The 27,105-nt window shown below is 39.8% G+C and overlaps 1 protein-coding gene across 3 annotated transcripts in view; it reads right to left on the reverse strand.

Moving 5' to 3' along the window:
* LONP2 (lon peptidase 2, peroxisomal) overlaps positions 1-27,105 on the reverse strand; it is a 93,257-nt gene that overhangs the window by 50,101 nt on the left and 16,051 nt on the right. For all 3 annotated transcript variants that reach the window (XM_077831489.1, XM_077831488.1, XM_077831487.1), the window contains exons 6-8: positions 26,664-26,758; positions 20,731-20,989; positions 10,328-10,469 (exon numbers count right to left, since the gene is read on the reverse strand). In XM_077831489.1, coding sequence (XP_077687615.1) covers positions 10,328-10,469; positions 20,731-20,989; positions 26,664-26,758 — 496 coding nt within the window. The remainder of the gene's footprint in view (positions 1-10,327; positions 10,470-20,730; positions 20,990-26,663; positions 26,759-27,105) is intronic.

The raw sequence follows: 27,105 nt of genomic DNA on the forward strand, positions 1-27,105 counted from the left end.
ACTGCTGACCGGACACTAAAAGTCCGGTTACTCACAGTAACTGGCCTCTGCTGCTTGGGGGCAGGAAGAGCAACAGCGTCTGGAGAAGCACTCAGGGATGGCTCCAGCAAGAGAGGTACTGCCGGTTCTCCCATCCTGCCCCGAGCACAGCTCCCCCTCCCCCGTTCCTGAAGCAGGGCTCCCCCTCCCCTGTCCTGCCCCACTCACCCCCAACCCACAGAGCACAGCTTGCCCTCCCCCATCCTGCCCCACTCACCTCCCCCAGCCCTGGAGCATGGCTCCCCCACTCACTCCCCCCACCCTACTCACCTCCCCACCTTGGCTTCCGGGGGGCATGGACCAGGTAAGGGGGAGACATGATAGAAAAAGTTTGGGGAACACTGTTGTATAATTACATTTTTATTATTCAAAGTGCTTTTCTCTCCCTTGTTGCCGTGAGAAAGATCCACACAAACAGTAGGCATCCCTCCTATAGGAAAAACCATGAAACTGTTTCAAATACACAAATAAACTATTTTCTCTGATCTCTTTCAGTTACAGTTACTTTGGAGGTTACTCATCACAATAGCAGGTAAATAGTTTTGAAGACAGAAGTTTGATTTTTAAGTCAGTGGCTGTTTAGTCAGGCAAAAATACTCCTAAAATTTAAAGAATGAAAGAGCCAGGCCAGTGTTTACAAAATGAACATGAAAAGTCTGGAAAATGGCTCCATTTAACCAATACCATATGTACTAAAGGTTTACGTAGCGTATGTGGTTCTGTTACAAATGTGTTTAGTACCCCTAAAGTTGCATGTGTTTGGTCTTACCAAAGGCTCATTTACTATCCTATGTATGATTTTGGTTTGATCGAAAAACAACTAAGCCAGCAAGCTCATTGATTTGACTACATCATGTATACTGAGCTTATATATTCAGATGACCTGAAATCAGCCTCTTCTGAATATTGTGACTGCAAAAATACATGTGAACCCCCACAACTTTTACGTATGAGTAGGCATTTGCACACCAAATTCAGGTACCGTGATGTTCATTTACCCAATTCAGGTAACTAGATGTTCAACTACCCAATCTGTACGCTTTAAAATAGGCACATATATTCCTGTGAAAATGTGGCTCACGGTATTTAAATTAGATACAGTACAGATAAGTCATTGCCATGTAGTGAGTAACTCTGACAAGGAAAACCACAATAATTTACTGCTGTTGTGAAAGAAAAACTAAAGGTTTAAATAATGAAGTGTTGGCTTCCTGTTGCTAGTATTTGTACTTAAGAATGTTAGTTGAAATTCTTGCAAGTATTTTAGCTCTCATTTGAGTAATTTATTAAACAAATACAGTATTTACAAGGATCACAGCACTATGAATATGCTGTCCTCCGTTTTTAAATTGTCTCTGAAATTAAAAGTCCATACATATGGCAATAATCCACATCTGCTTCCTACCCCACACCTGTCTACCACCTTCATTCCATCTTTCTCTCTTAAATTACTGTGCTTTTTCTTGCCACATGATAAATTACCAATGGTATGTTGACATGAAAAGTTCTCACGTTACACATAATGGAACCTATGCAATTCCTGAGCAATTGCATACTGCTGTCAAGATAATTTATCCTTCGCATTATGGCATGAATACATCCCTTGTCCTAGCCATTTGAATTATAGCTATGAACAGTGTTTTGTAATATTTAAAAAAATTACAATCTGTACACTTGTCAGGAAACTGACTGAATAAAAACAAACATGCAGAATTAACTTTCATTATAATAAATCCTTTGCACTTTTTGAAAAAAAAAATTTTTGTGATCGAAAGCTTTCGATCACAAAGAATCAGTCAAGGTGCATTTTTATCTCACTGTAAAAGCAAAACAGCTAAGAGCAGATGTAAAATGGAGCTATTTCAGTTGATGTCGTTTGATTAGTAAGGAACTCCAGATTTCAAATCCTACACAGGGTCTGGATAAGTATCTGAAAATTTACAATGACGATGTAATAAAATGCAATTAATATATTCCTTTTAAAAGGTGATGTCTGATTATTAAAAGTATACTTGAAAAATATACTTGAGTCCTAAAGGCAAGGCTGTGACTCACCGAACATTTCCTCTCAATAGATATTGTTCACCACTATATCATTAGATCATTCAGACTCTTCCTACTTAAGTGCTCTCCTCAGCAGAGACCTGTTGTCATCATTTATCCTCTCCTTTACTCATTGAGACAGAGGCCTTCAAGAATCATAGCTAGCCAACTGCACTGAGCATTAATTCAATCATCCTGGTTACATATGAATACCTATTATCACATTCATATTTTAAAGCCTGGAGACATATATAATCATACAAAATAATGTGAACAAAGCTTCGGCAGATTTTCTCCAAAGAAAACAAGTATCAAGAGATACCACAAACAGAATTAATCTTTTGCTGAAAGCCTAGTCTTGTTCCTTTTTAGTAAAACTGTTCTGTCAACACTTCCACTGACAGCACACAGACAAAATCATTTTGTTTCACTAACTGAGACAAAATAGAGCTGATCTTTTCTGGCAGTTTTTATTAAAGTTTAACTATAAACTTTTCAAAAGGGCCTCAAATCCATCCCCTAACTTTCAACACGCTCATTTATGCGTGCAAGCAGCATTTGCATACAATTTAGAACTGTGCACACAAACTGGCCACATCTTTGAAGCATACATCAGACATTTCTGAAAATGTTAAACCCACTGGATTTTGAAAGCACAATATTCTTACTGGCATATGCAGCAAGTTAAAAGCTCTGGGAACGCTCCGCAAGTTTTATTTACTGGATTTTAAAATTCATTCAATTGTACACATCAATCCTTCTTCCCTTTTTCTTCACATCCCTTGTCTAACCACATCTCCTATGGAACCCATTTTTTAGGGCTATGTTGCTGGCTAATATGTTATTTATTAAGATATATGTAAAATGGTAATAACATATTTTTAAATATGTCCAGACAATATGATTGGATACATTTAACTGAAATTGTAACAGAAAAAAGAATCTGTTACATGTATGAAATTCTGAATGATCTGATAGAATTTTAGTTTCTCATAAGAGCAAACATCTCTCCCTAGACTCGTAACTCTTTTCTTTGCCATCCTAGATATTTCTAAGGTGGAAAATACTCTTATTTGGACACTATTCCAACCACTTTCCAAAGTAAACAAAGGTGCACTTCAACAATTTGCCTTTATCTAACATAGGAAGGTTAGAATTTTTCAAAAAATTAGGTTGAATATATCATTTTATGAAAAACAACACTTGAGGAGCAAAAATATCTTGGCAATTTCCACAGAGCATTCACATGCATACAAAGCTTTCTCTGTACAAAATATTTTATTACCATGAAATCCAGAGGTAAGTCTCATGGATGTTTAATTGCCTGCCTATAATGCTTGGTCTTATTTCACTTCCCTACAAACGCATACTAACAAGCACTTGGATCCATTTCTATTTTCCCCAGCTTTCGACAGAGGTCATCTAAATTTAGAATAAATGTTCCCTTGTTGACGAACAGTAACTGGAAGTAAGAAGACATTCTGTTTCGCTTAAGCAATAACTCCACAGAAGCACCAGGACAAAAATATATCCAACTTTGCCTCCAAACTTGTGGGGTGGGACACATTTATTCTTGAGTTTAGCAACTGTACTGGTACCATTCAGGATTATCACCATTAAAATATACCTAAACACATTAAGACCTTTTTCCCATGCCATTTAAGATTAATAATGGAAGCTAGTCAGCATAAAGGTGTGGTTTGAATAACAGATGTGCCACTCAGCTAATGACTTGCGGTCATTATTTTCCTACAAAATAGCCACATTTGTTCAATGCAAATGGAAATGCCAACAAGTACAACCACCAAAGCAGATTAAAAATTTTTCGTATGTTGAGGTCCGAGCTCTCCAGTAGGGGAAGTGGAGGACCAGCTTCAAGATGTTTAGGCAGCGGTACCAACTAGGTTTTGGAATAATGAGGCAAGCAGGTTTTGGTAACCTTAGTAACAATACTGATGTCATTTAAAGAAAGATGCTGTTATGGCTCAAATCACCTTAGAAGGCAGCAAAAGAAGTGACGAGAAGCAAGACAGCTGGGAAATGAGCTGAAGAAAAGATAGCTAAGACCTTGTAATGGGTTTGTATCAAGAAATAGAGACTCATTAAACTATTCATTTTACCTGGATGTCAAGGTGGAACAATCAGTTAGATTTGATATTATATTCAGTGTCTAAAAGGTTGATTAAACACTGAACTAAAACAAATTTACTCATGATATATTTGGATCTTTCAATATAGGAGACCCAAAAACTTTACAAACTATGGGATAGATCCTTGGCTAGTGTAAAGTATTGCAGCATCATTCAAACCAATGGCACTAAGGCAATTTACACCATGAGAAGATCTGGCTCAGTAAGCTCAAAGTACAAATTCCTTCAAGCCCGACTGGACTGCCCAACATTACAGAGGTAAAATGTGCAAAATGCTTAATAGTGTATAAAAACACTACCCAGTAATCTAAGATAGGAAATGAAGAATACTCTAACTGAGACTGCAAGGGGAAGTTACAGGTAGAATAAAATTAACCAAATTAGAATTCAGGTACAACTTTGGAGATAGCACCCATACTCTTGAGAAAATCATCATACTTTTTATATTTCATCCAGAAGATGGTACTTCCAGATTACAGATGCTGAGCCACTGCTTCAGTATGGACTAAAGAGGATTTACTAAGTGGCACATTTTCCACTTCCACCCCTTATTGCAATACTTAGATTTTCCTAGGACATCTCTCATCCTTACATTGACCAGACTAAGCTGGGCTGGGCCTAAAGTCTGAAGATATGATTGCAGAAGTATTCGAAAAGGCAGACGCTCGTTTTGATTATTACCAGTGTGCTAAGTAGCTTCCATTTGTAGGTTTTAAACAGATTTCCTCCTCTTACTTTTTAAAGCTCATTGCCATGTAAGGACAGTAGTTTCATCATACTTAGAGGCTTTCTATGCATTTCAGGAATGGGTACTTGATAGCTAAAGAACTATTTAATTAAATGATCGTGCATTGTTTGGACTTCTTTCAAAATTATTTAATAAGAGAATATGAAATTATTTTAGGCACACAGATTGCAAATTAATTTGAACTAAACGTAACACCACAAAAGAGGACTAAAACACTGGCTTGCACTCATTCTGAATCTCAAGGGACTGGTTGACAGTCTCAAAAAAGGAGTAATTTTTATCATGTATAAGGTTAAGATTTCACCATGGTTATTTTTAATAAAAATGTCATGGCCAGGTTGCAGGCAATAAACAAAAATTCACAGAAGCCCGCAATCTGACTTTTACTAAAATTATGCGGGGGGCGGGGGAACTGACAGCCCCAGCCCCTTCTGCAGCCGTGGGGGCTGAAGCTGAAAAAGTCACAGAGGTTTGTTGAAGTAATGGAATCCACGACCTCCATGATTAAATTGTATCCTTTATCATGTATAATGGGGAAAAACAAAATCAAATTTAATTTGTAGAAAGCCATGCACAAAAGGGACAACTGCCATAGAATAACACTTGGTTTAAATAGTATCTTTCATGCTTAAAGTATCCCCTAGTGCTAAGCAATGAGTTAAAAAAAATGATTGCAGCGACTCTGTAGGCAAATGGAACAATTATTGCGCACTTAATAACAGTGCACACAAAGCCATAGTAAGTACAATCTTGATGCGAAAGGATGTTGATTAGTATACTAGGATAAGGTTGTGTACTCCAATCGAGGCCTCACTACCACCCCGTAGAGCGGGACAATTGCCTCCCATGTCTTAAACACAAGACTCCTGTTAAATACACCCCAGAATGATATTAGCCTTTTTTCACAACTGCATCACATTGTTGACTGACATTCAATTTGTGATCCTCTATTACCCCGAATCCTTTTCGGCAGTACTGCCACCTAGCCAGTTATTTCCCATTTTGTAGTTGTGCATTTGATTTTTTCCTTCCCAACTGAAGTACTTTGCACTTGTCTTTTCTGAATTTCACCTTGCTGATTTCAGACCAAATCTCCACGTTGTCAAGGTCATTTTGAATTCTAATCCTGTCCTCCAAAGTGCTTAAAGTTCCTACTAGCTTGGTCTCATCCACAAATTTTACAAACGCACTCTCCACTCCATTATCCAAATCAGTAATGAAAATATTCAATAGTACCAGACCCAGGACTGATCCCTGTGGGAAACCACCAGATATGCCCTCCCAGTTTGATAGCAAAACACTAATAACTACTCGGAGTATGGTCTTTCAACTAGTTGTGCACTCACCTTACAGTAAATCCACCTATACCATACTTATGTAGTTTGCTTATAAGAATGTAATGTGGGACTGTCTCAAAAGCCTTACTAAAAATCAAGATATATCTTTTGCTTTCCCCTCTCCATGAATAAGACTGAGTTTGTCACGGAAGTCATGGATTCCGTGACTTTCCAGGACCTCAAGGACTTCTGCAGCCAGCCCCCGGGCCAGCCACACCCTCCTCCCGCAGCAGGAGTTTGGGTGTGGGAGGGGACTCAGGGCTGGGAGGGTTGGCATGCAGGAGGGGGTGAGGGCTCTGGGTGGTGCTTACCTTGGGGCCCCCACCGGCAACATCCCTCACCTCCTATGCAGAGGCGTGGCTAGGCAGTTCTGTGCACTGCTTCCACCCGAAGGCACTGCCCCCGCAGCTCCCATTTGCTCCCAGCCAATGGGACCTGCGGAGACAGCGCTCAGGGTAGAGTTGGCACACAGAGCCGTCTGACCATGCCTCCGCCTCCACCTCCACCATGCTGCAGGACCATGTTGATGAAATGAAAATTGATGCACTGCCGCCACTCACCGAGCACTCGCAGTGCCCCCCCGCCCAAAAACAAAAAAAAAAATTTAGTCAGGGGTATATAGTACAAGTCATGGACAGGTCACGGGCCGTAATTTTTTGTTTACTGCCCATGACTTTTACTAAAAATACCTGTGACTAAAACATAGCCCTATCCATGAGGCCAGTAACCAGAGAAGGAAATTAGGTTGATTTGGCATGATTTGTTCTTTACACATCCATGCTGGCTATTTCTTATATTCCTATTAATCTCTTGGTGTTTAAAAAATAATTGTTTAATAATTTATTCCAGTATCTTTCCAGGTTTCAAAAGTTAGGCTGACTGAACTATAATTCCCTGGGTCCTCTTTGTTCTTCTTTTTAAAGACAGAAAATATGCTTACTCTTCTCCAGTCCTCTGGGACCTCAGTCATCCTCCAGGAGTTCATAACTGCTAAGAACAAAACTTAGTCATGGAGATCATGGATTCCGTGACTTTAATGAACCTCTATGACTTTAGCATCATCCCCCAATGGCAGGAGCTGGAGTTCCTCCACCCCCCCACCCCAGGAGGCAGGGCTCAGGCTGTCAGTCACTCTGCCCCCCTGGAGTTCAGACTTCAGTACCCGCAGCAGTCAGCACACCCCTCTCCCGCATTATTTTTAGTAAAAGTCAGGTTGCAGGCTTCTGTGATTTTTTGCTTATTGCCTGTGACACGTCCGTGAGTTTTATTAAAAATATCTGTGACAAAATCTTAACCTTAATAATTGCTAATGGTTCTGAGATTGCTTCAGCTAGTTCCTTAAGTACCCTAGGATGACTTTAATCAGATCCTGCAAAGTTTCCAGTTTTGTAGGACTCCTTTTTGATATTCAGGTCACTAAAGAGCTCCTGATAGAGCCATATTGGCCTCTTACTATTCTCCCGGTCTTTTCTTTGCATCAGGATGGTTTGCAGTTCCTTCTTTAATATGGTCTCCTTGAGAAGCTGCCAGCTCCCTCCTCCTGAAGTACTTTTTCCTTTAGAGTTTCTTCCCATGGGACCTTAACCCCAGTTCTCTGCGCTTGTTTAAGTCTGTTTTTTTAAGTCTATTGTTCTTATTCTAACGCTCACTTTCCTTAGAAATTCATCATTTCACCTTCAGCCCCCAACTACAACCTCTCCAGTGCATCATCAAGGATCTACAACCTATCCTGAAGGACTATCCCTCACTCTCACAGATCTTGGGAGACAGGCCAGTCCTCACTTACAGACAGCCCCCCAACCTGAAGCAAACACACAACAAAAACACTAACCCAGGAACCGATCCTTGCAACAAAGCCCGTTGCCAACTCTGTCCACATATCTATTCAAGGGACACCATCATAGGACCTAATCACATCAGCCACACTATCAGAGGCTTGTTCACCTGCACATCTACCAATGTGATATATGCCATCATGAGCCAGCAATGCCCCTCTGCCATGTACAATGTCCAAACCGGACAGTCTCTATGCAAAAGAATAAATGGACACAAATCAGACGTCAAGAATTATAACATTCAAAAACCAGTCGGAGAACACTTCAAACTCCCTGGACACTCAGCTATAGACCTAAAAGTTGCAATTATTCAACAAAAAAACCTTCAAAAACAGACTCCAATGAGAAACTGCAGAACTGGAATTAATTTTCAAGCTGGACACCATTAAATTAGGCTTGAATAAAGACTGGGAGTGGATGAGTCATTACACAAACTAAAACTATTTCCCCTTGCTAATTCTCCCCCTACTGTTACTCACACCTTCTTGTCAACTGTTTGAAATGGGCCATCCTGATTATCACTACAAATTTTTTTTTGCTCCTGCTGATAATAGCCCACCTTAAATCGATAAGCCTCGTTAGAGTTGGTATGGCAACCCCCATTTTTTCATGTTTTCGGTATATATATATATATATCTTCCTACTGTATTTTCCACTGCATGCATCTGATGAAGTGGATTTTAGCTCACGAAAGCTTACGCTCAAATAATTTTGTTAGTCTCTAAGGTGCCACAAGTACTCCTCATTCTTTTTGCTGATACAGACTAACTCGGCTACCACTCTGAAACCTGTCATCATTTCATGATCACTTTCACCCAAACTGCCTTCCACCTTCAGCTTGGCTCCAATTCCTCCCTGTTGGTCAGAATCATGTCTAAAATGGCTGCCTCCCTAATTACTTCCTCCACTTGTGAAACAAAACGGTGTCCCCAATACATTCCAAGAACTTACTGGAAATGTTGTGTTTTGCTGTATTACCTTTATAACAGATGTCTGGGTAATTGAAGTCCCCATTACTCCCAGGTCTTGTGTTTTGGATATTTCTGTTGTTTGTTCTAGAAATGCCTCATCCACCTCCCTTTCCTGATTTAGTGGACTGTAGTAGACCCCTACCATGATGTCACCCCTATTTTTACCCCTTTTACTCAGAAACTTTCAAACGGTCTGCCTCTCACCGCCTTCTGGACTTCAGAACAGGTGTACATATTCTAGATGTATAATGCAACACCTCCTCCCTTTTTAGCCTCTGTCCTAAACAAGCTATACCCCTCTATACCAACTTTCCAGTCATGAAACTTATCCCACTAAGTCTCTGTGATGCCATTAAGTAAACATTTAGCTCATGGACTAATACTAATTTCTTCCTGTTTACTCCCTATTGATGAGGCTTAATCCATTACTGTTAGTGAAGCACAGAGATCACTGGATTAACAAAAAAGTGCAAAGTGTTTGTATCTAATCAGACGTTCACTACAAAAATACTGATTTAAAATGTAACAATGATAGTGTAAGTACTTATGTGACGCTCCCTGTACTATGTCATGTACTTTGCTGTAGTATTAGCTTGTACCAGTGAAAGCTTAAAAATAAAATAAAATTAAAAAAAAGACTAAATCCCAGGGAAAACCTTAAAAAAAAAAATCCAGTTATATCTAGATTTAACTACCAACACATATGCTGGTTGGTCTGCAGGGGTTCACCACATCTGCTAATAATCTTAAATCAATAAAAAAAAGATCTGTGTGGTTAAAGACTTATGTCATCTAGTGTACGAGTATCCTTAACAGAATCTATTTTGGTACAATTAAAATGTCTGACTTTTTATTAAAAAGTTTAAAACACTATGTTGAGCATGCGTAAAAAGGCCATTGTGAAGTCTGCAAGAGGACTAAAAGTTTAAACAAAGATCACTGTCCTTATAAGTATTTTAGGAGACGTGCAGCCAGTAGAGTTTGCACTATGTATGAGACACTGCAAAAGATCCGATTATCATCAACTTCACTGACTAGCAGTACACAAAACCATCAACTCAGCCTGTCTTTTACTCAGTACAAGTCCCACTATGCCTTCACCAAACTAACACTTTCTTCCTGAGAAATTCTGCTAATCTGAAATTAATCAACCTTTGGAATGTACAGTATGTGACAGTGAGAATAAGATGATCCCATATCTTACCTCAAGCAAAGCAGCTGCAGGATCTCCTTGCAGGCTCTTTCCCAGTTTGTCAACCTCATCTAATAGAAACACTGGATTGTTAACCCCAACAGTCTTCAAACCATTGATTATTCGACCAGGCATACTGCCAACATAGGTGCGCCTGTGTGAAACAAGCAGAAAAAAAAATCAGAAGCAGAAGACATCAGGCATGAAAACAACAAACCTAAAACCCAAAGAAACAAATCTGGAAAAAAGCAGCCTTATCATAATACTTGTGTAAAAACCAGTCTCTCTCATGCTTCCATTGTTGAATATACAACTTAATTAATGTAACTGATTAAAGAATGATATTCTAACCCCAATTCCTTACTGAAATATTTGTTCCAGGCAGAGTAAAGCACGCCTAAAATCCACATAGTGCATGATCACAATAAATGGTTGCAAGCAAGGTTTGGGATTTTTTAAAACCCTTTGGCCAACTAGAAACATAGATTTTTGAACTCTGCATCATTTTTATACTTTTAACAGCAGTGGTACTAGTATCCTAACTGTGACATACAGTATTAATAAATTTGGGCATAATTCTACGAATGTTGGATTCCATGAAGCCTATGTTAGGTAGCCATGTGTCCTAATTGGAACCCATAAACAGAGAGATTTTTCATTGAATAACTTTTTTAAAAACACCTTATAGTTGATTTTGTCATATTTGAACAAAACAGAAAAAATTAACTTAGCAAAGCATGCATGGAATGAAAAAGTACCTATCCAAATTTGTTTAGGAAATTTGTTTGTTTTACAGTGTGTGTGGGGGAACTATATATATTTTACACATAAGCAATCACCATATCCTAAGTTTATCACAGTCTTTCTGCTTGTGCCATAAAACAAACAAAATACTGATGGCTCAGAAGAAACCGATACATGATTGCTACACTACAGGAGCTATCTCATGACCCTCACAAAGCAGATTTGCAGGACAGGTCTAAATGCTTGGCCCATATAATCTGTATTAAACTAGCCAGAACAAACAGGAAGAGCTTTGGAAAGATGAATCCTAAAAACCATGGGAAGGGTTTTAAAACTACTAAAGCGGACTTTAAATCATTTTGAATCCCACAGTAAATATCACCCCACCCTGTAATAATGATATGGTTTTATATTAAATTTGTCTGTTGAAGGAGAGGGCATGATTCTATAATTGTTTAAGTGATATTTACATTTAACTTTATAAAGTTATGACAAATTTGCTGTTATGCTCTAGGGCTCAACAACTACTGAATACATTCAGCCTCCTTATCCTTAGGAAAAATAGCAAACTAGGTAAACTGAGACAAACCTAACTATCAAGAGCTGTGGTGAGAAAAGATGAAGGTGGAAGCATCTGTAAAACAACTTATGGCAAGTCCAGCAATATCAGCATCTTGCAAGGTGCAGTTTCAGTGGCTGTCTTGATAACCCAACATCCTTCCAAGGAGAAATCAGAAGAAACAAGCCAAAAAATTCTTACATCTAAAGAAAAAAACTATTGTTGGAAAATTTTTAAGTTGTAGCCCTTCAAAAAGTTGCATCAGGTAATCAGTGTGTAGAAATAAATAAAGCTACCATAGATGGAGATGGGGAATTGCTTTGGTTCCTACTAAAATGGGGTACTCAAGATACAAGAAGGGTGAAATGGGCAATGTAGGCATCATGAGATTTTCAAGGATCAAATGTAGAAGCAGCTTTGTTAGGCACAGGTCTTGATTCAGCAAAGAATTTAAACATATGCTTAAGTCCCATGGAATTGGAGCTTAATCGTTAGAGTTGGACAAGAGCATGGGTAAGTAGGAAGAAATTACAGTTCCAAACAGTATCATAACTTTTTCACAGCTATCACCCTTCCTTTCCCTCTCTTCTCTCCCTCATCCCTTGTACTGTAACAAATTTTAAATACAGCAAATCGAGTTAATTAAATTCAACACAGCTGTTTAATCAGTGGATTAAATTCTAACTTAAAATGTGCATGCATTTATTTACATAATTTGATACGCTAACATGAAAGACAGATTAAATTTACAGCCTGAATTTAACAGGTACATGGATATCAATTTTCCCTTTACATCTGTAACAGCTTTCCTTGGAGAAAATTAGATTGTCTATAGCCCTGTGCTACAAAGTGCCATTGTATAGGTGGGCACTACCCAATTTTATTATTGAATTAACCTGACAGACTCAAGACCCACAATACTGACAAGTAATGCTAGTTTTGCAAGAGGTTAATAAATACCATACAAAGGCAGATCTGTATGAGAGCATTAGAGACACTAAATACAACGTGGCAGGAGGAACAACAGCTTAATAATATGATAACCATGTGTCTGAATGTCTTATACTGAAATTCCCGATCACTTAAGAATCTAAATTGCTTCCAAGTTTCAATATTCAAAAATTAGTGACTGGCACAATTAACTGTTAATAACAAAACCTTGAACATTTAAGATGTTTTGAACTACTTATTTCTGTCACACAATAGAAGTATGATTTCCTTTGATGTGCAAAAGCATAACTGAAGCTTCATTAAGACTCCTTTTTGTGGTGTTGTTTTTCCCCCCCATCAGTAACAAAGCAGTCCATGCAAATTAAAATTTAAGAAAAGCAGCAGCTTTATAAACACTGTCCAAACTCTAGAGGTTGATACAGAAAATAGAATAAAAAAACGGGAGTCTTCGAAAGAACAAAAACAGGGACCAAGTGTCCTCACCACAAGCCTAGAAAGTCAGCTGACAACAGCTTCTTCTAAAGACCTCTATTGTAGAAAAACCACATGCTCCCTCATATGGCTCTTGTTAGGTTAGGCTAACACACTTTAAAACAGACTTTCAACTTGGTTTAGGTCCTGTCCACACTAGTATCAGAATTTCACTAGCAATAAACTTATTTAAACATAGCTATTGCTAGAGGGATTATAACAGATTCCCTCATGAATGGACATAGAAATTACGCTAGTTGAACTATAGTACTATATGGTGCTAAACATTTTAAAAAACCTGATAATTTAAAAAAAAAATGTTTCTACTACGTCTTCAGTTCTCTTTTTAATAAGGAAGTTTGCATCAAAAGTAAGCAACAAACTTTTACATATGGAGTAGATGAGTGGTAAAAGCCAAGGACAGATGGAGGATGTCTGATAAAGCAGTTCTGTTTTTGTACTGAAATGTTGACTTCATTTTGAGAATGCAGAACAGTAGTGGCTACTCATAGCCTAATGAAAAAAAGGATTCACATGAACTCCAGCTGCAAGCATGTAATCAGTGATTAAATTGTAAAAGCTGGGCGTTTCCAGATTACTGCATTTGTACATCACATGGAACTGCACGCCCATTGAAACACCACCCATGACACAGTGCTTTTCCTGTTGAATAGATCATTCAGTATACACCTTCCTCCCGCCTAGAAGATGAGTGGCAAAATATATTGATTGCTATTTTTGGCAGCCCTTGTTTGCAAACAAAACAAAAATGATATTAAATCAAATCTATTTACAAGCTTTTATTCACTAAGAGTAGGAGAGGTAACAAGCACTAACAGTACCCCCTACATATTGCTACGTTAATGAAAAGTTCTCTTTAATGGTGTAGAAAGGAGCCATTAGATGGCATCAAGGCCCGATTCATAATGAATGACTCGGGCTTGCTCTCAGAGAACCTTGTCTCTTTTTGCACCGACATTATCCCATGTACTGTATATTTCAAAGAAAAGCAGTCTCCCTCTCTCCTACCACCCCTTCATCTCTTTTCTCCCCTCTTCTTTTACCTCCATATTTCTGTCTGATAGTATTCATTACATAAATCTGTAATTATGTTTATGATAATTAAAGAATCTTTGAAACAGTTTGCAGGAAAAAGTTATATCGTACAATTGTATTGTGTGTCCCTGTCGTAAATATAAAGGGAAGGGTAAACACCTTTAAAATCCCTCCTGGCCAGAGGAAAAATCCTCTCACCTATAAAGGGTTAAGAAGCTAGGCACCTGACCAAAATGACCAATGAGGAGACAAAATACTTTCAAAAGCTGGGAGGAGGGAGAAAAACAGGGTCTGTGTCTGTCTGTATGATGCTTTTGCCGGGGACAGAACAGGAATGGAGTCTTAGAACTTAGTAAGTAATCTAGCTAGATATGCGTTAGATTAGGATTTCTTTAAATGGCTGAGAAATTAAGCTGTGCTGAATAGAATGAATATTCCTGTCTGTGTGTCTTTTTGTAACTTAAGGTTTTGCCTAGAGGGATTCTCTATGTTTTGAATCTAATTACCCTGTAAAGTATTTACCATCCTGATTTTACAGAGGTGATTCTTTTTACTTCTATTAAAATCCTTCTTTTCAGAAACTGAATGCTTTTTCATTGTTCTTAAGATCCAAGGGTTTGGGTCTGTGTTCACCTATGCAAATTGGTGAGATTTTTTACCAAACCTTCTCCTGGAAGTGGGGTGCAAGGGTTGGGAGGATTTTGGGGGGGAAAGACGTTCCCGAACAACGCTTTCCTAATAAAAATAAACCCAGATAAACATTTGGTGGTGGCAGTGGAAGTCCAAGGGCAAAGGGTAAAATAATTTGTAGCTTGGGGAAGTTTTAACCTAAGCTGGTAAAAGTAAGCTTAGGAGGTTTTCATGCAGGTCCCCACATCTGTACCCTACAGTTCAGAGTGGGGAAGGAACGTTGACAGTCCCCAGTTCTTTAAACTGGATCCTTACGGACTCAGCCCTTTACTGGCGCACAGGCCCACTGAAGGCGTCACACAGATGCATGAATTCACTTGTGAAGCTTCTATTGTGGAACCAGGGCTTACTTACATAAATAACTTTGTAGAAACAATCTGTGCATGCAGAAAAACAAATCCGTAATAGATGCAAACCCTTCACTGAAACACAGAACAACTATAGTAAGACTCAATAAAAGCCATGAAAATTCAAAGGCAAAATTACAAACATTTCAGTCTTAATTCATCCTGTTGTGTACAAGCATCCCAGCACATCCTGATCCTAACATTACACAATACTGCAAGAGTAGTCAGAAGAGTTAAGAAGGGAGGGATAAATCTGGCTACTGACTAAGTGAGCGCAACTTACATTGAGTTTAACTGGCATAACAGAATATATTTGGTCCTTAAGTTCTGTATTTCCTTGTTCACTGAAGAATTATCTGAATCTTTTGCTAATATCTCAAAGATAACTTGCTCTTTTTTCTGATGCAATACACTGGTAGCCAAAGAGTTTTCAGTCAATTTAAAAAAATATTTCTAGTTAGGCAATTTTCTGTGCAGATATAAATATTTCAAAACATGCATTTCCAAGGATAGTATTTTAACAAAGCCTTTATAAAAATGCTGATGACCCAAACATTTTAGCTTAAACTTGTGTTACATGCCATTATTGTACAACACTAGTATTCATGTTTTAAAATGGATGAGATGGGAAGTCTAAAATAAAACTGGTAAAACTATGAAGAACTACTGGTAACTAAAGGAAGTTACTAATGTCTTCATTTTAGATAATTATGTAAGCAGAGCACTCATCTGGAAACCTAGCAGGCAGATAGAAGTCCTACCACCTATTCTCTGTTGAAAAGCACGTTCATTAGCATAGATGCATGCTTCTTTAAGAAATGTTTGACACCCTCTAGTGGTTCCAGTTTGAATAGCAACACATGACAATTTAAATTGTGTATGTTAACGGGTAATGTTTTAATGTTCACATCACTAGAAATACTTGAATTATTAAATGCAAATTATTTCAGAGCTTTGTATTGATGTAAGGGGACAAGTTCTCTCCATCTTCCATTAATGCCCGAGAGATTTTGCAATATAGACAGATGCTACAAAGGTCAGATTTTACCAAACTGTCACAGAAAACACTCGTCTGTTGCAACCTAAAAAACTGCATCTGTGTGTATGAAACATCCACAGCTCCCTCTTTTCACTGACTGCTGGATCCAATTGTGGCTCCTTCTCCAAGAGGTTTAAAAGAGCCCCTTTAAAGTCAGAAACTCAAATACACACTCTTGGAAATGTACATAATTGTTACTTGCCAATTAACTCCTATGGAGACTTGTATATTTCCTATTTAATGTTCTGCTCCAATGATGTATATAATGGACAGAGTAGTTGTGTTCATCTTTAAAGGTCATGCAAATGATGTTGGCAAACAGCGTAAGTGTCAGACCATTTTACTGACATACTTTCTAAAAAGAAATAGAACTCAGTTTGCTTCCCAGCAATTATTGCACAAACAGCAGGGAAAACAGCCGCACTTATTAGTCATCTCCAACAGAAAGCTGTCCACAGATTAAAACATACACAACACTGCCCGTTAAATATATTCTCTTCTGAATTTCTAGACGCTGTATACATTTTCACCAGGAAATACCATTCCAGGATGTTTTTTCACGCTTCATCAGAAACAAGCGAAAGGATTAAAATAATGAAGACAGGCCATGCTTCTAAACCAAAGAAAAAATTAATACTGTCAAAAGTTGTTAAGAAGATCAAAAGGATTCTGGCTCCTCCCAAAAAAGCGTGAAAAAAGTTTTTGGATATGTTAAGCTCAAATGCATCCCTGAATAAAATGTTGTCTTTTGAAAAGGAAGAGTAGAACACTCATGAGTATGAGGATACTGCCAACAAGGTATTTTCAATGCCCTCACCATCCTTGCAACATAGCTGCAGTAACCCAATTCCAGTCCTTCCATCAGGTCTTCAGCATCAACTTCATTGGACAATGTGTGTGCCTTTTTATGTTTGTGTAAGAAACGGTTCCTTACTGTAACTGTGGTTCTTCAAGATGTGATTCAGACATATAATCCATTTGGATGTGTGCGCACCCAACGCGCCAAAGCTGAAGACTTTTGCCTAGCGGTACAGGTGGTGTTCGCACCTCATGGCTGTGGCCCCTCCCCTGACTATAAGAGTCAGTGCCTTTAGTTCCAAAAGCCCATGAGAGGAGACTCCGATACAGAGGGGATGGAGGGTACGTTGTGGAATACACGTCTGCATCACATCTCAAAGAACAACAGTTACAATAAGTAACCATTTCTTCTTCTTCGAGCAGATGCAGACATATATTCCACGTACATGACTCATGAGCAGTACTCCAATCCAGAGGCGGGGCTCACAGTCTACTGAAATAAGGATTACAGGACCCCCTTCCAGGGCCTGTGTCTGCAGTAATAGCAAAGTGGTCCATAAATATATGTATGGACAACTACGTGACTGTCCTGAAAATAAGTATAGAAATTTCACTGAGGAACACTATTGACGTCGTTTGTGCTCTCATGGAGTGTGCCAGTACCCGCTGAGGAGGCATAGCCGAAGCTCTCATTATTCATCTAGAAGCAGTCTATGCACAGCCTGCTTGTCCCCTCATGGGGTCCACATATGACATGAACAGGCAAGGCGAAGCACAAAACCGTTTAGCCCTGTCTAGATAAAAGGCTAGATATCACTTGACATCCAGACTATGAAGATGCTGTTCTTCCAGAGAGGAGTGTGGCTTAGGGGAAAAAAATACGTAAATATACCACCTGATTTAGATGAAACCAAGAGACCACCTTGGATAAAAATTTTGGGTGTGATCACAGCATTTCCTTATCCTTGGAAAACTGAAGGTAAGGCAACTCAGCCATTACGGCCTGCAACTCACACACTCTTCTTCCAAAGTCATGGCTATCAGGAATGTAATTTTCTAAGACAGAAGGAGCAGTGGACAGGATGCAGGGGGCTCAACTGGCGGGCCCATCAGAACTGCCAAAACTATGTTTAGGTTCCACAGGGGAACCGGTTCTCGGACCAGAGGATATAAGTGGAGGAGCCCCTTCAGAAATCTCATCACCATGGCACTGGAAAAAAAAAAAAAAAAAAAAGGACTTCCCTTGAATCGGGGGATGCAACGCTGATATTGTTCCCAAATGCACTCTCAGAGTACTGAGCATAAGGCCCAACTTCTGAAGATGCAACAGGTACTCCAAGATGTCCTGGATGGAAGCCTCTGTCGATTGGTCTGTTGGCCAAGGACCACACAGAGAATCTCTTCCATTTCACTAAGCAGGCCATCCTAGTGAAGGACCTCCGACTATTGAGATGGACTTATTGGATGGACTCTGAGCAGTGTTCTTCCTCTTCACGTAGCCAATCAGCAGCCATGCCGAGAAGTGCAGGGAGCTGACTGCAGGATGGAGAGCGCGGCTGTGGTCCTGTGTGAGCAGGTCAGGGTGGAAAGGAAGCGGTATGGGAGGCTGAGCTGACAGAGCAAGGAAGTCCAAGAACCAGCCCTGACTTGCCCATACTGGAGCAATGAGGATGATCTTGACCCAATCCTCCTTGAGCTTGAGGATGACCTGCAGAATGATCAGAATGGAGGGAAGTGTACAGAAAACCCAGGGGACATCTGCAATGGAAAGCGTCGGAGAGGGAGACCAGACTGAGGGCCCCACCCCCAGTAGCACAATAGGCGACACTTTCTGTTTTCTCTCGTTGCAAACAGGTCAATCGCAGGGATGCCCACAGTGTTCCCTCTAATGTTTCCAATGCATGTACAGAATGAATTTTGTTATGTGAACCAATATGGAGAGGATGTGTGACACATCACCTCCATATTGATGCACATAACAACTTTCATGTGGTGGGGGTGGGGCTGAGGGCTCAGGCTGGGGGTGAGGCTCTGTGGTGGGGTCAGGGGTTTCGGGTGCCCAGGAGCTATGGCGGAGAGAGAGGACTGCCCCTAGCTCTCTCTCCCCGCAGCAGCACCTGGGCTGAGGGGGAAAATGCGCCTTTCCCCTCCTGCAGGGCTGGGGCTGCGGCAGAGGGACCTCTACCCCCGGCAGGTCTGGGGCTGAGGCTGCGGTATAGGCGCCTCTCCCCCGGTTGCAGCAGGTCCGGGCTGGGTTGGGGCTGAGGGAGGGGCACCTCTGCCGCAGCAGGTCCAGGCAGGGCCTGGGTTGGTTTGGGGCCACGAGAGAGACGCCTCTCCCCCAGCCGCAGCAGGTCCGGGCTGGGGCTGGGCCGAGGGAGGGGCACCTCTCCCCCCGGCTGCAGCAGGTCCGGAGCTGGAGGAAAGGTCTCTCTCCCCACTGCAGCCCTGAGCGCCTGTGCAGTGCTTACTAGGCTGCTGTACGGCTCCGCAGCTTAGAGGGAACTTAGGCTCCACATTGCGAAGACGACCCAGAGAACACTCTCCTCCCATGCTCCTGAGTCTGCCGCTTAAACAATTTACAAATTGAATAGCGCTCTGTAAAGTGTGGGCTTTGCCAAGACAAAGCAAGCATGCGTGAGGGGGTCACTGTCTGGGATCACCCCTCCACATGAAGGACAGTGTTTAAACCCTGATGAGAGCATCACCGGGGAACATTAAGTATCAACTTACACTATTCTAACTACTAACACTAAATACATACAATAAGCTAGGCTAAGACGAAATGTGAGGTGGTGAGACTACAACCACACAGCTCCAACTCCAGTCATGGGTGGTGAGAACGAACTGAGGGGAGGTTGGGCAGTGCCACTTCACATAGCCTGGGGAGGGGACACAGTTATGAGGCACAAGTGCCACCCCTCTACAGATACTTCTAGGCAAAAGTCTCTGGCATACTGGGCATGCACACACCTAAGTGGAGTACACATCTGCATCTACCCAAAGAATAAAAATGTTTATGAAGTAAATCACATGGTATTCATTTGGCATTTTGTTTAATACAATCTTTGTGGTCCTTTTAGTAGGGCAAATTGGAGCCACCCGGTAAGAATTGTTATGCCTGTGCAGGAGTTAATCTACTGCAATTCAGTTCCAGCATGTACAGAGATGGGAGATAAGAGAGGGTTGAACTGAACAATGAAACAGTATTATGTCTCCCGCCCTCTTTTCCTTTTTAATTCCCTCTTATTACAATCTGGACGACCGCCCCCATAAACTGCCACCATTATGAGAACGCATTCTGGTATAGCAGTGTAACTCTGACAGATTAAGGAATAACCTTTGTTGATAATTTGATTTACCGCTAATTTTGTATTTTCACTCCTTAGGAATGCTCCAAAGCCACTACACCCTTGAGATCATTATATCAGAACTGTCTTTTTTTCCAGTACTGTTTCTGACATATGTTGATCCCAGACAACCACAAACTCTATCCACTATTCTTAAATTTTGAAAGAGTTCCAGATCTATCCATGATGTTACATACTATATGAGCTCTAATAACAAAGGACAACAGGAGCAGGTATAGATGACAAGCCCAGTCAGTCTTAACACTGAATGTCCTCAATTATTGTTTAATTTCCATCCTGTTGAGTGGGTGCCAAAACCATGTTAAACCCTCTCTTAATAAAAAGAACGTCAGTGAGAAAACGGGGGAGGGGAGGGGGGGATTACCAGTATGAAACAAAGATAAAATTACCTGTGACCTCGAATGTCAGACTGATCACATACTCCTCCTAAGGCAATCCTATGGAACTCTCGGCCCAGGGTTTTCGCAACAGATCTTCCCACGCTAGTTTTACCGACTCCAGGGGGACCCACAAAACAAAGGATGGGTCCCTTTAGGTTGTTTTTAAGTTGTCTGACAGCTAAATACTCCAAAACTCTCTTCTTCAACTTCTCCATGGCATAATGATCATTGTCCAGAAGAATTCTAGCTGCACGAATATCCAGACGATCTGTCAAGTGTCAAGCACCAAAATAAGATCAGCAATATTTCCGTTTAAAGATTAAAGCATTGTTTCTGAAATACAAAGGATAAAATTTGTTTACTATGGCCACATTTCAGACTCTTTTCTGAGAGCAGCAAAATTACAGTTTTTCCTGCCTTGAAGAATTAAGATTCACCAAAAACACCATAAAGAAAAGGAGTACTTGTGGCACCTTAGAGACTAACCAATTTACACCATGACAGTGTTAAAAATCAATACAATCTCCCCCTTTCCTTTTGTAAAGAAACGTGTTAAAAAGGAAGCTAGATAGATCCTGGTACTGCAATATGGAGCTTTCACCTCTAGGTCATGGGTTCGAAATCTGACCCAGCTTGGTAGCAACAGTTATATGAGACCAGTTTGGTGACCCATATAAAATGAGTTGGTCTCTGTCCAACTGTAGGGACTTGGTTATCACACATCAAAAAAAAATCTTTATTACAGTCTTGTTGGCAATCTCAGCAGAAAGGTCCTGGGCAGCGTCTCCCAAACAGATTATTCTGGGTGGTCTCAAAAGGTTCACAACCCAGGGAAAGAAAGAAACATATATGAGATTTCTTTCAGCACATAACTATCTAGACTCGGACATCAACGCACAAAATCTTTTGAAAATACCTCCAGCCAAAACTCTGTAACATTAGACATGGAGTTTAAGCTTTGGAATAGAAGCCTTACTTATTTTACCTAAAGTGCCAAATTGTTATTCAGGGGCATAACATATGCATTGGCAAATACACTACCCTCAATAGTAAATCTGACTCAAGTGTGTGAATCTAAACTACGCACATATAAACTGTTATATCCCTCGGAACGCACAAATACAGGCAACTGCAGATGCAAATGATGGTTTATACGTTCACTCAATTCCAGCAACATTTGAAAATGCATTGAAACTCTAAAATGAACAAAGGCACATCCTGATCTTGCTCTAAGTGGAGTCAATGACAGAATCCCTCAATCAAAACAGATAGCCAAGGCAATGACTGATTTTTAAATTAAGTATCATATACATAATCTTACATCTACACCCAAGTTGTACTCAGCCACATGAGATTCAGGCAGTTTTACCTCCAGAATAATTTTCAATAAAAGGAATAAACCAGGCCCTGAATAAATAAGGCCCTGACTGTGCTTTTACTTACGCCAACACAAACTAAGAGTAATTTCAATTAAGTCAATGGAATAACAGCAGTATAAAACCAAAGATGGCAGAAGGAAGAGTCCTCTGGAAAGCTTTTAGGGTGTGTGTAGGATGTTTTTTTTCCTGTAATGCTTTTACCTTAAGAATAAACGTGCTTACTTAGAAAGTGCTGTGTGGTAACTTGTAACTGCTGGCAATACACTGTTCATAGCCCTCGGAGAGAAAGCAAAGCATGGATCTGGCCTTCAGACAGAATGACTTGCTGGTGATGTCACAGTGTAAGGCAGGGAGCTGTGCAGCCTTAAACCTTCAGGTCAGAAGGGACAGCAGTGGGACAAGTGTCCCTAAACAGAAACATGTGATGACAGGAGACCTTAGACCTGAATGGGAACTACTGGAGTGGACCAAGGATTTGGGGGAGGATGGAGAGGTGGAAGATGCAAGTACAGTTATCCTGAAACCATGACACTCAGAAACAAACGAAGATGGAAAAAGCAGGAGGGACCATTCCAGAAGTGACAAATAAATGTCAAAGATTTTACAGCACTTGCTTTCTACTAGACATAGGCCTGATCTAGGACATCCTTATCCATATCTAACTTCCCCATGTGAAGAGATTTGGACCAAATCCAGGATTTTGCATGGAGCCCACCTCTACTATCTACCTCCAGTGACCTTGGGCTATAAGCTGTTAAACTCTCTTGAGCAGAACAAGATTCAGCAGGTTGGATAGAATGCCTCCAATTATTACCAACTTGTTTTAGGATGCATTAGCGATTCAACAATCAGTACTCTGCCCAAACCAGTTCTGAGCTAATGGGCTACATTGTTAAAGGCTGAAAATGGTGTATTGCAGCTGCCACCTTTTAAGAGAGATAAATTGGAGAGCCTGACCAGTTATCATCATTAAATTCCACTTTATGTAAGAGTTGAGATTTTACTCCAGTTTCCTGGCCAAATTCCAGACAGCTCCGTTTGAATGGTGCATGAAGAGATTCCTTACATATCCCATGCCTATTTCACAGTAATGTGTTAACATTTATAAACCACTGAGTTCCTTGGACAAAAGCTGACATATAAGTATTATTATTGGCATGAAAAGCAAAGAGGCAACAACTGGAGAAAAAGCCAGAGAGAATATCTTCTGATAAAGTGCAGCTTTGCCACAGAAAGTGTTTTGACCATGGGCAAATAAATGTGTCAGTTCTGAGATACTATATATACACCACATATTCCCTTATGATGAAAAATATTTTACATTTAAAATGCATATACATTCTCTTTAAGAGCCACGTGACATTTTCTTAAAAAGCCACCACGGTATTGAGCCATTAAAGAGGCACAAATACTAGTATAATTGTATTTCTCAGGTTTCTAATACACTCCTGTGAATGTGTTACAGTGCATATAGGCACAGGATGTATGTGTACATACAGTACACTGCATGCCTGGATTGCAAAGCCAGCACATTTGTCCAAGCCATCTCCAGCATGGTGTCATTTTGAAAAGTAGAGAAGTAACAGATGTAGTTAAGCATTTCATCAGCAGAACTGAGAGACTCCTGTGGCTCAGATTGTAAATAAATTTCAAACAACACAGCATGCTTTGAAAACATTTATATTCCCAGGCAACTATTAAATATGAAAAAATCAGAGTACTGTATAGTAACATCAATAATGTAGTGAGATGTAGGGTTGTATAGTGTCAAAGTAAATGCAAGTTGATCGTGGTAGCTGAAAGAACCTTGCTAAGGGTATGTCTTCACTACCTGCCAGATCGACAGGCAGCGCTCGATCCAGCGGCGATCGATTTATCGTGTCTAGCCTAGATGCGATAAATCAACCCCTAAGCGCTCTCCCATCGACTCCTATACTCCAGCGCCGCGAGAGGTGTAAGCAGAGTCAATGCGGAAGCGGCAGCAGTAGACTCACCATGGTGGAAACACCATGGTAAGTCGATCTAAATATGTCGACTTCAGCTACGTTATTCATGTACCTGAAGTTGCGTAACTTAGATCGATCCCCCCCCATGTAGACCAGGGCTTAGTATTTTTTTCAATTTAGTTTTAGAACCACAAGTTTTTATTTAGAAAGATAAAATTATTTATATTGCAACTGAAATTGTCCTTTTCTAGTTTTCAGTTGACTAACTTTCAGTCACTCTGTATTTAAAAACTAGATGAAATCACTACAAAGAACAACATATATATCACTCAGTCATACTAAAATATCCACTCTGGGCACTAGCCCCATCAGTGTCATCAGCCCAACTTTGTGAATGCATTAGCTGAAAGCTGCTGTAGAATCAGCAAATGGAGCACAGAACTCCAACCTACTAAAACATTTATTAGTAGAAATACTCTATATTCAGCTGAGCAATTCAAAGCAAACTCTCAGGACTTCAGAAGATCAGAACATAAGAAAGGCCATACTGGGTCAGACCAATGGCCCATCTAACCTAATATTCTGTCTTCCAACAGTAGTCAGTGCCAGATGTTTCAGAGGGAATGAACAATTTATTGAGTGATCCATCCCCTGTGCACCTTTACAGAGTATTTACTGTACACTCCCTTTTTCCCAATGTAGACTGAAAATATAACATTTGCTCAACACAGACAATTAATTTTAAAGTGCCTCGATCCAAAACAGACTCTGAGAGGCTGACTTTTAAGGCTATGTCCACACTATGAGTTAGAGGTGTGATTCCCATTCTCACGTACATATGCTCAGACTCTCTCATCGAGCTAGTGCAGTTATAAACAGCAGTATGGCAACGGTAGTATGGATAGCGGCAGCATAGGCATGGCTTACCCATACCAACTACTTACCCACCAGTTTCAGGCAGGTCTGCACTCAGCACATGCCTCCACTGCTGCTGCCAGTGGCACCACGGCTAAACTATACTCATGCTAATGCAACTATCTGTACACGAGCAGGGGAAGTCATATCCCTAGCTCACAGTGTAGACGTGGCCTTTGCATTGCAGTCTCAAACTACTGGAATAAACTAACTGTTTCACTTTAACAGGCATCAGCAATGTCTAGGTTTTAGAAACTTTTGATCTCGAGTAACACTGTCAACGCCAAAAAAACTGAATGATTTTCCGATGTTTTAACTATGAACAGCTGATGCAACAGTTTCTGCCTACAGTAATGCTACCATGTTTAACAGTCTGTAAATTAGCATGTATTGTAACACGGTTCACCTAAGCCATGAGTGACCCACATTCTGCTGTTTATACCACACAGAACATGTTCTGGAGTAAGACTGTCAACTGTTCTCCTATTGGAACCCTGATGAAAACAAGATATACATCACATGGAGCTCTCTCAGTAACCAAATATTTAAATAAAAATTCAGAAAGGAAACAGATTTCTTTGTCAAACTTCTGGGAGGTTCCTACAAAAATGCTGAAACACAATTACATTACAAAACAGTAGAAACTACCTTGTCAGGCTTCATTTAAACCAGTGGCTCTCAACCTTTCCAGACAACTGTACCCCTTTCAAGAGTCTGATTTGTCCTGCATACCCCCAAGTTTCACCTCATTTAAAAACTACTTTCTTACAAAATCAGAAACAAAACAAAAAAAAGTGTCCCAGCACACTATTACTGAAAAATTACTTACTTTCTCATTTTTACCATAGAATTATAAAATAAATTAGTTTGAATATAAATATTGTACTTACATTTCACTGTATAATATATAGAGTAGTATAAACAAATCATTGTCTGTATGAAATTTTAGTTTGTACTCACTTTGCTAGTGCTTTTTTTGTAGCCTGTTGTAAAACTAGGCAAATATCTAGATGAGTTGATGTACCTGCTTGAAGACCCCTACGCATCCCTGGTTGAGAACCACTGATTTAAATAACAGACCTATTTCCTCAGCTGTTTGAATATCTTCAGTGATGCTTAAAGCAACAAGGAGACACACAAGGCAAAACCACGTTGGCTTCAGTTCTTCATAAAGAAGTCATCTGGTCTAAAGTTTTGCTGTTTTGGGGTGGGAGGGGTTGTTTAAGGAAAATGAGTGAGTGCCAAATGTAAATTCATTAAACAGGCAGAACAGAATATGCTGTAAATTTCTAAGAGAATATCAACAATAATCACTTAAAAAAATTAACCTACATGCTTTAATGACTTTACAATGTGAAAAATCTAAGGAAAAACAAAATACATGACATCAATAAAAAAAAAAAAAATTAGGCAGCGATCAGATCAAATCCTTTCGCTCCGTGATCCTCTAATCATCATTTTCCTGATGTACATGTGAATTACATTTATATTTCATAGCCACTTGATTCGTTTTACCGGGTTAAGAATAATTTATTTTAAAAACCAAATTAGCACATTAATGTTATTTCTGCTATCAGACCATGCAACAAGAATTTACAAGACAGACCCAGTTAGGTACCACAGTATTTAATTGTCAGATACTTTTCCTGGAATTTCTCTATGACAGACAATCAGCACCAAAGAAGGTCTAACATGCATTTACCTTTTGTACTTTTGTTCCATGGAAGTTCCACCATTAGTTCCAAATAATTTCTGGTCAAGGCATATTCTGGCATTGATGGAGGCATTTTCTTTAATCTGAAAGTACATATATTTAGTAGATGTGTGTATCAAAGAGATAGTAAGTTTGAGCTGAGAGTTTTTCCTCCTGCCACAAAATCTGTATCTGGTACATGGAGGTCCACAGCATTCCTATTTACTACACTGAAACTCTTAATGCTAAGAAATGAAGCAGAGTACTGCTGCATGAATTATAAGATTGTGGGGGGGGTTTCTGATTTGCGACTGAACTGGAAAAACCTGAACAACGTTTCAGTTCGATTCTAACCAAAACTGAAATATCACACACTTTCGCAGAAAGTAAACCAAAACAAAACAAAAAAACCCAACATTTTTGTTTAGTCTTCAGCTTTAAAAAAACAAAA

This window comes from Eretmochelys imbricata, chromosome 12 (genome assembly GCF_965152235.1).
Source record: "Eretmochelys imbricata isolate rEreImb1 chromosome 12, rEreImb1.hap1, whole genome shotgun sequence".
In the NCBI taxonomy this organism is placed as follows: domain Eukaryota; kingdom Metazoa; phylum Chordata; order Testudines; family Cheloniidae; genus Eretmochelys; species Eretmochelys imbricata.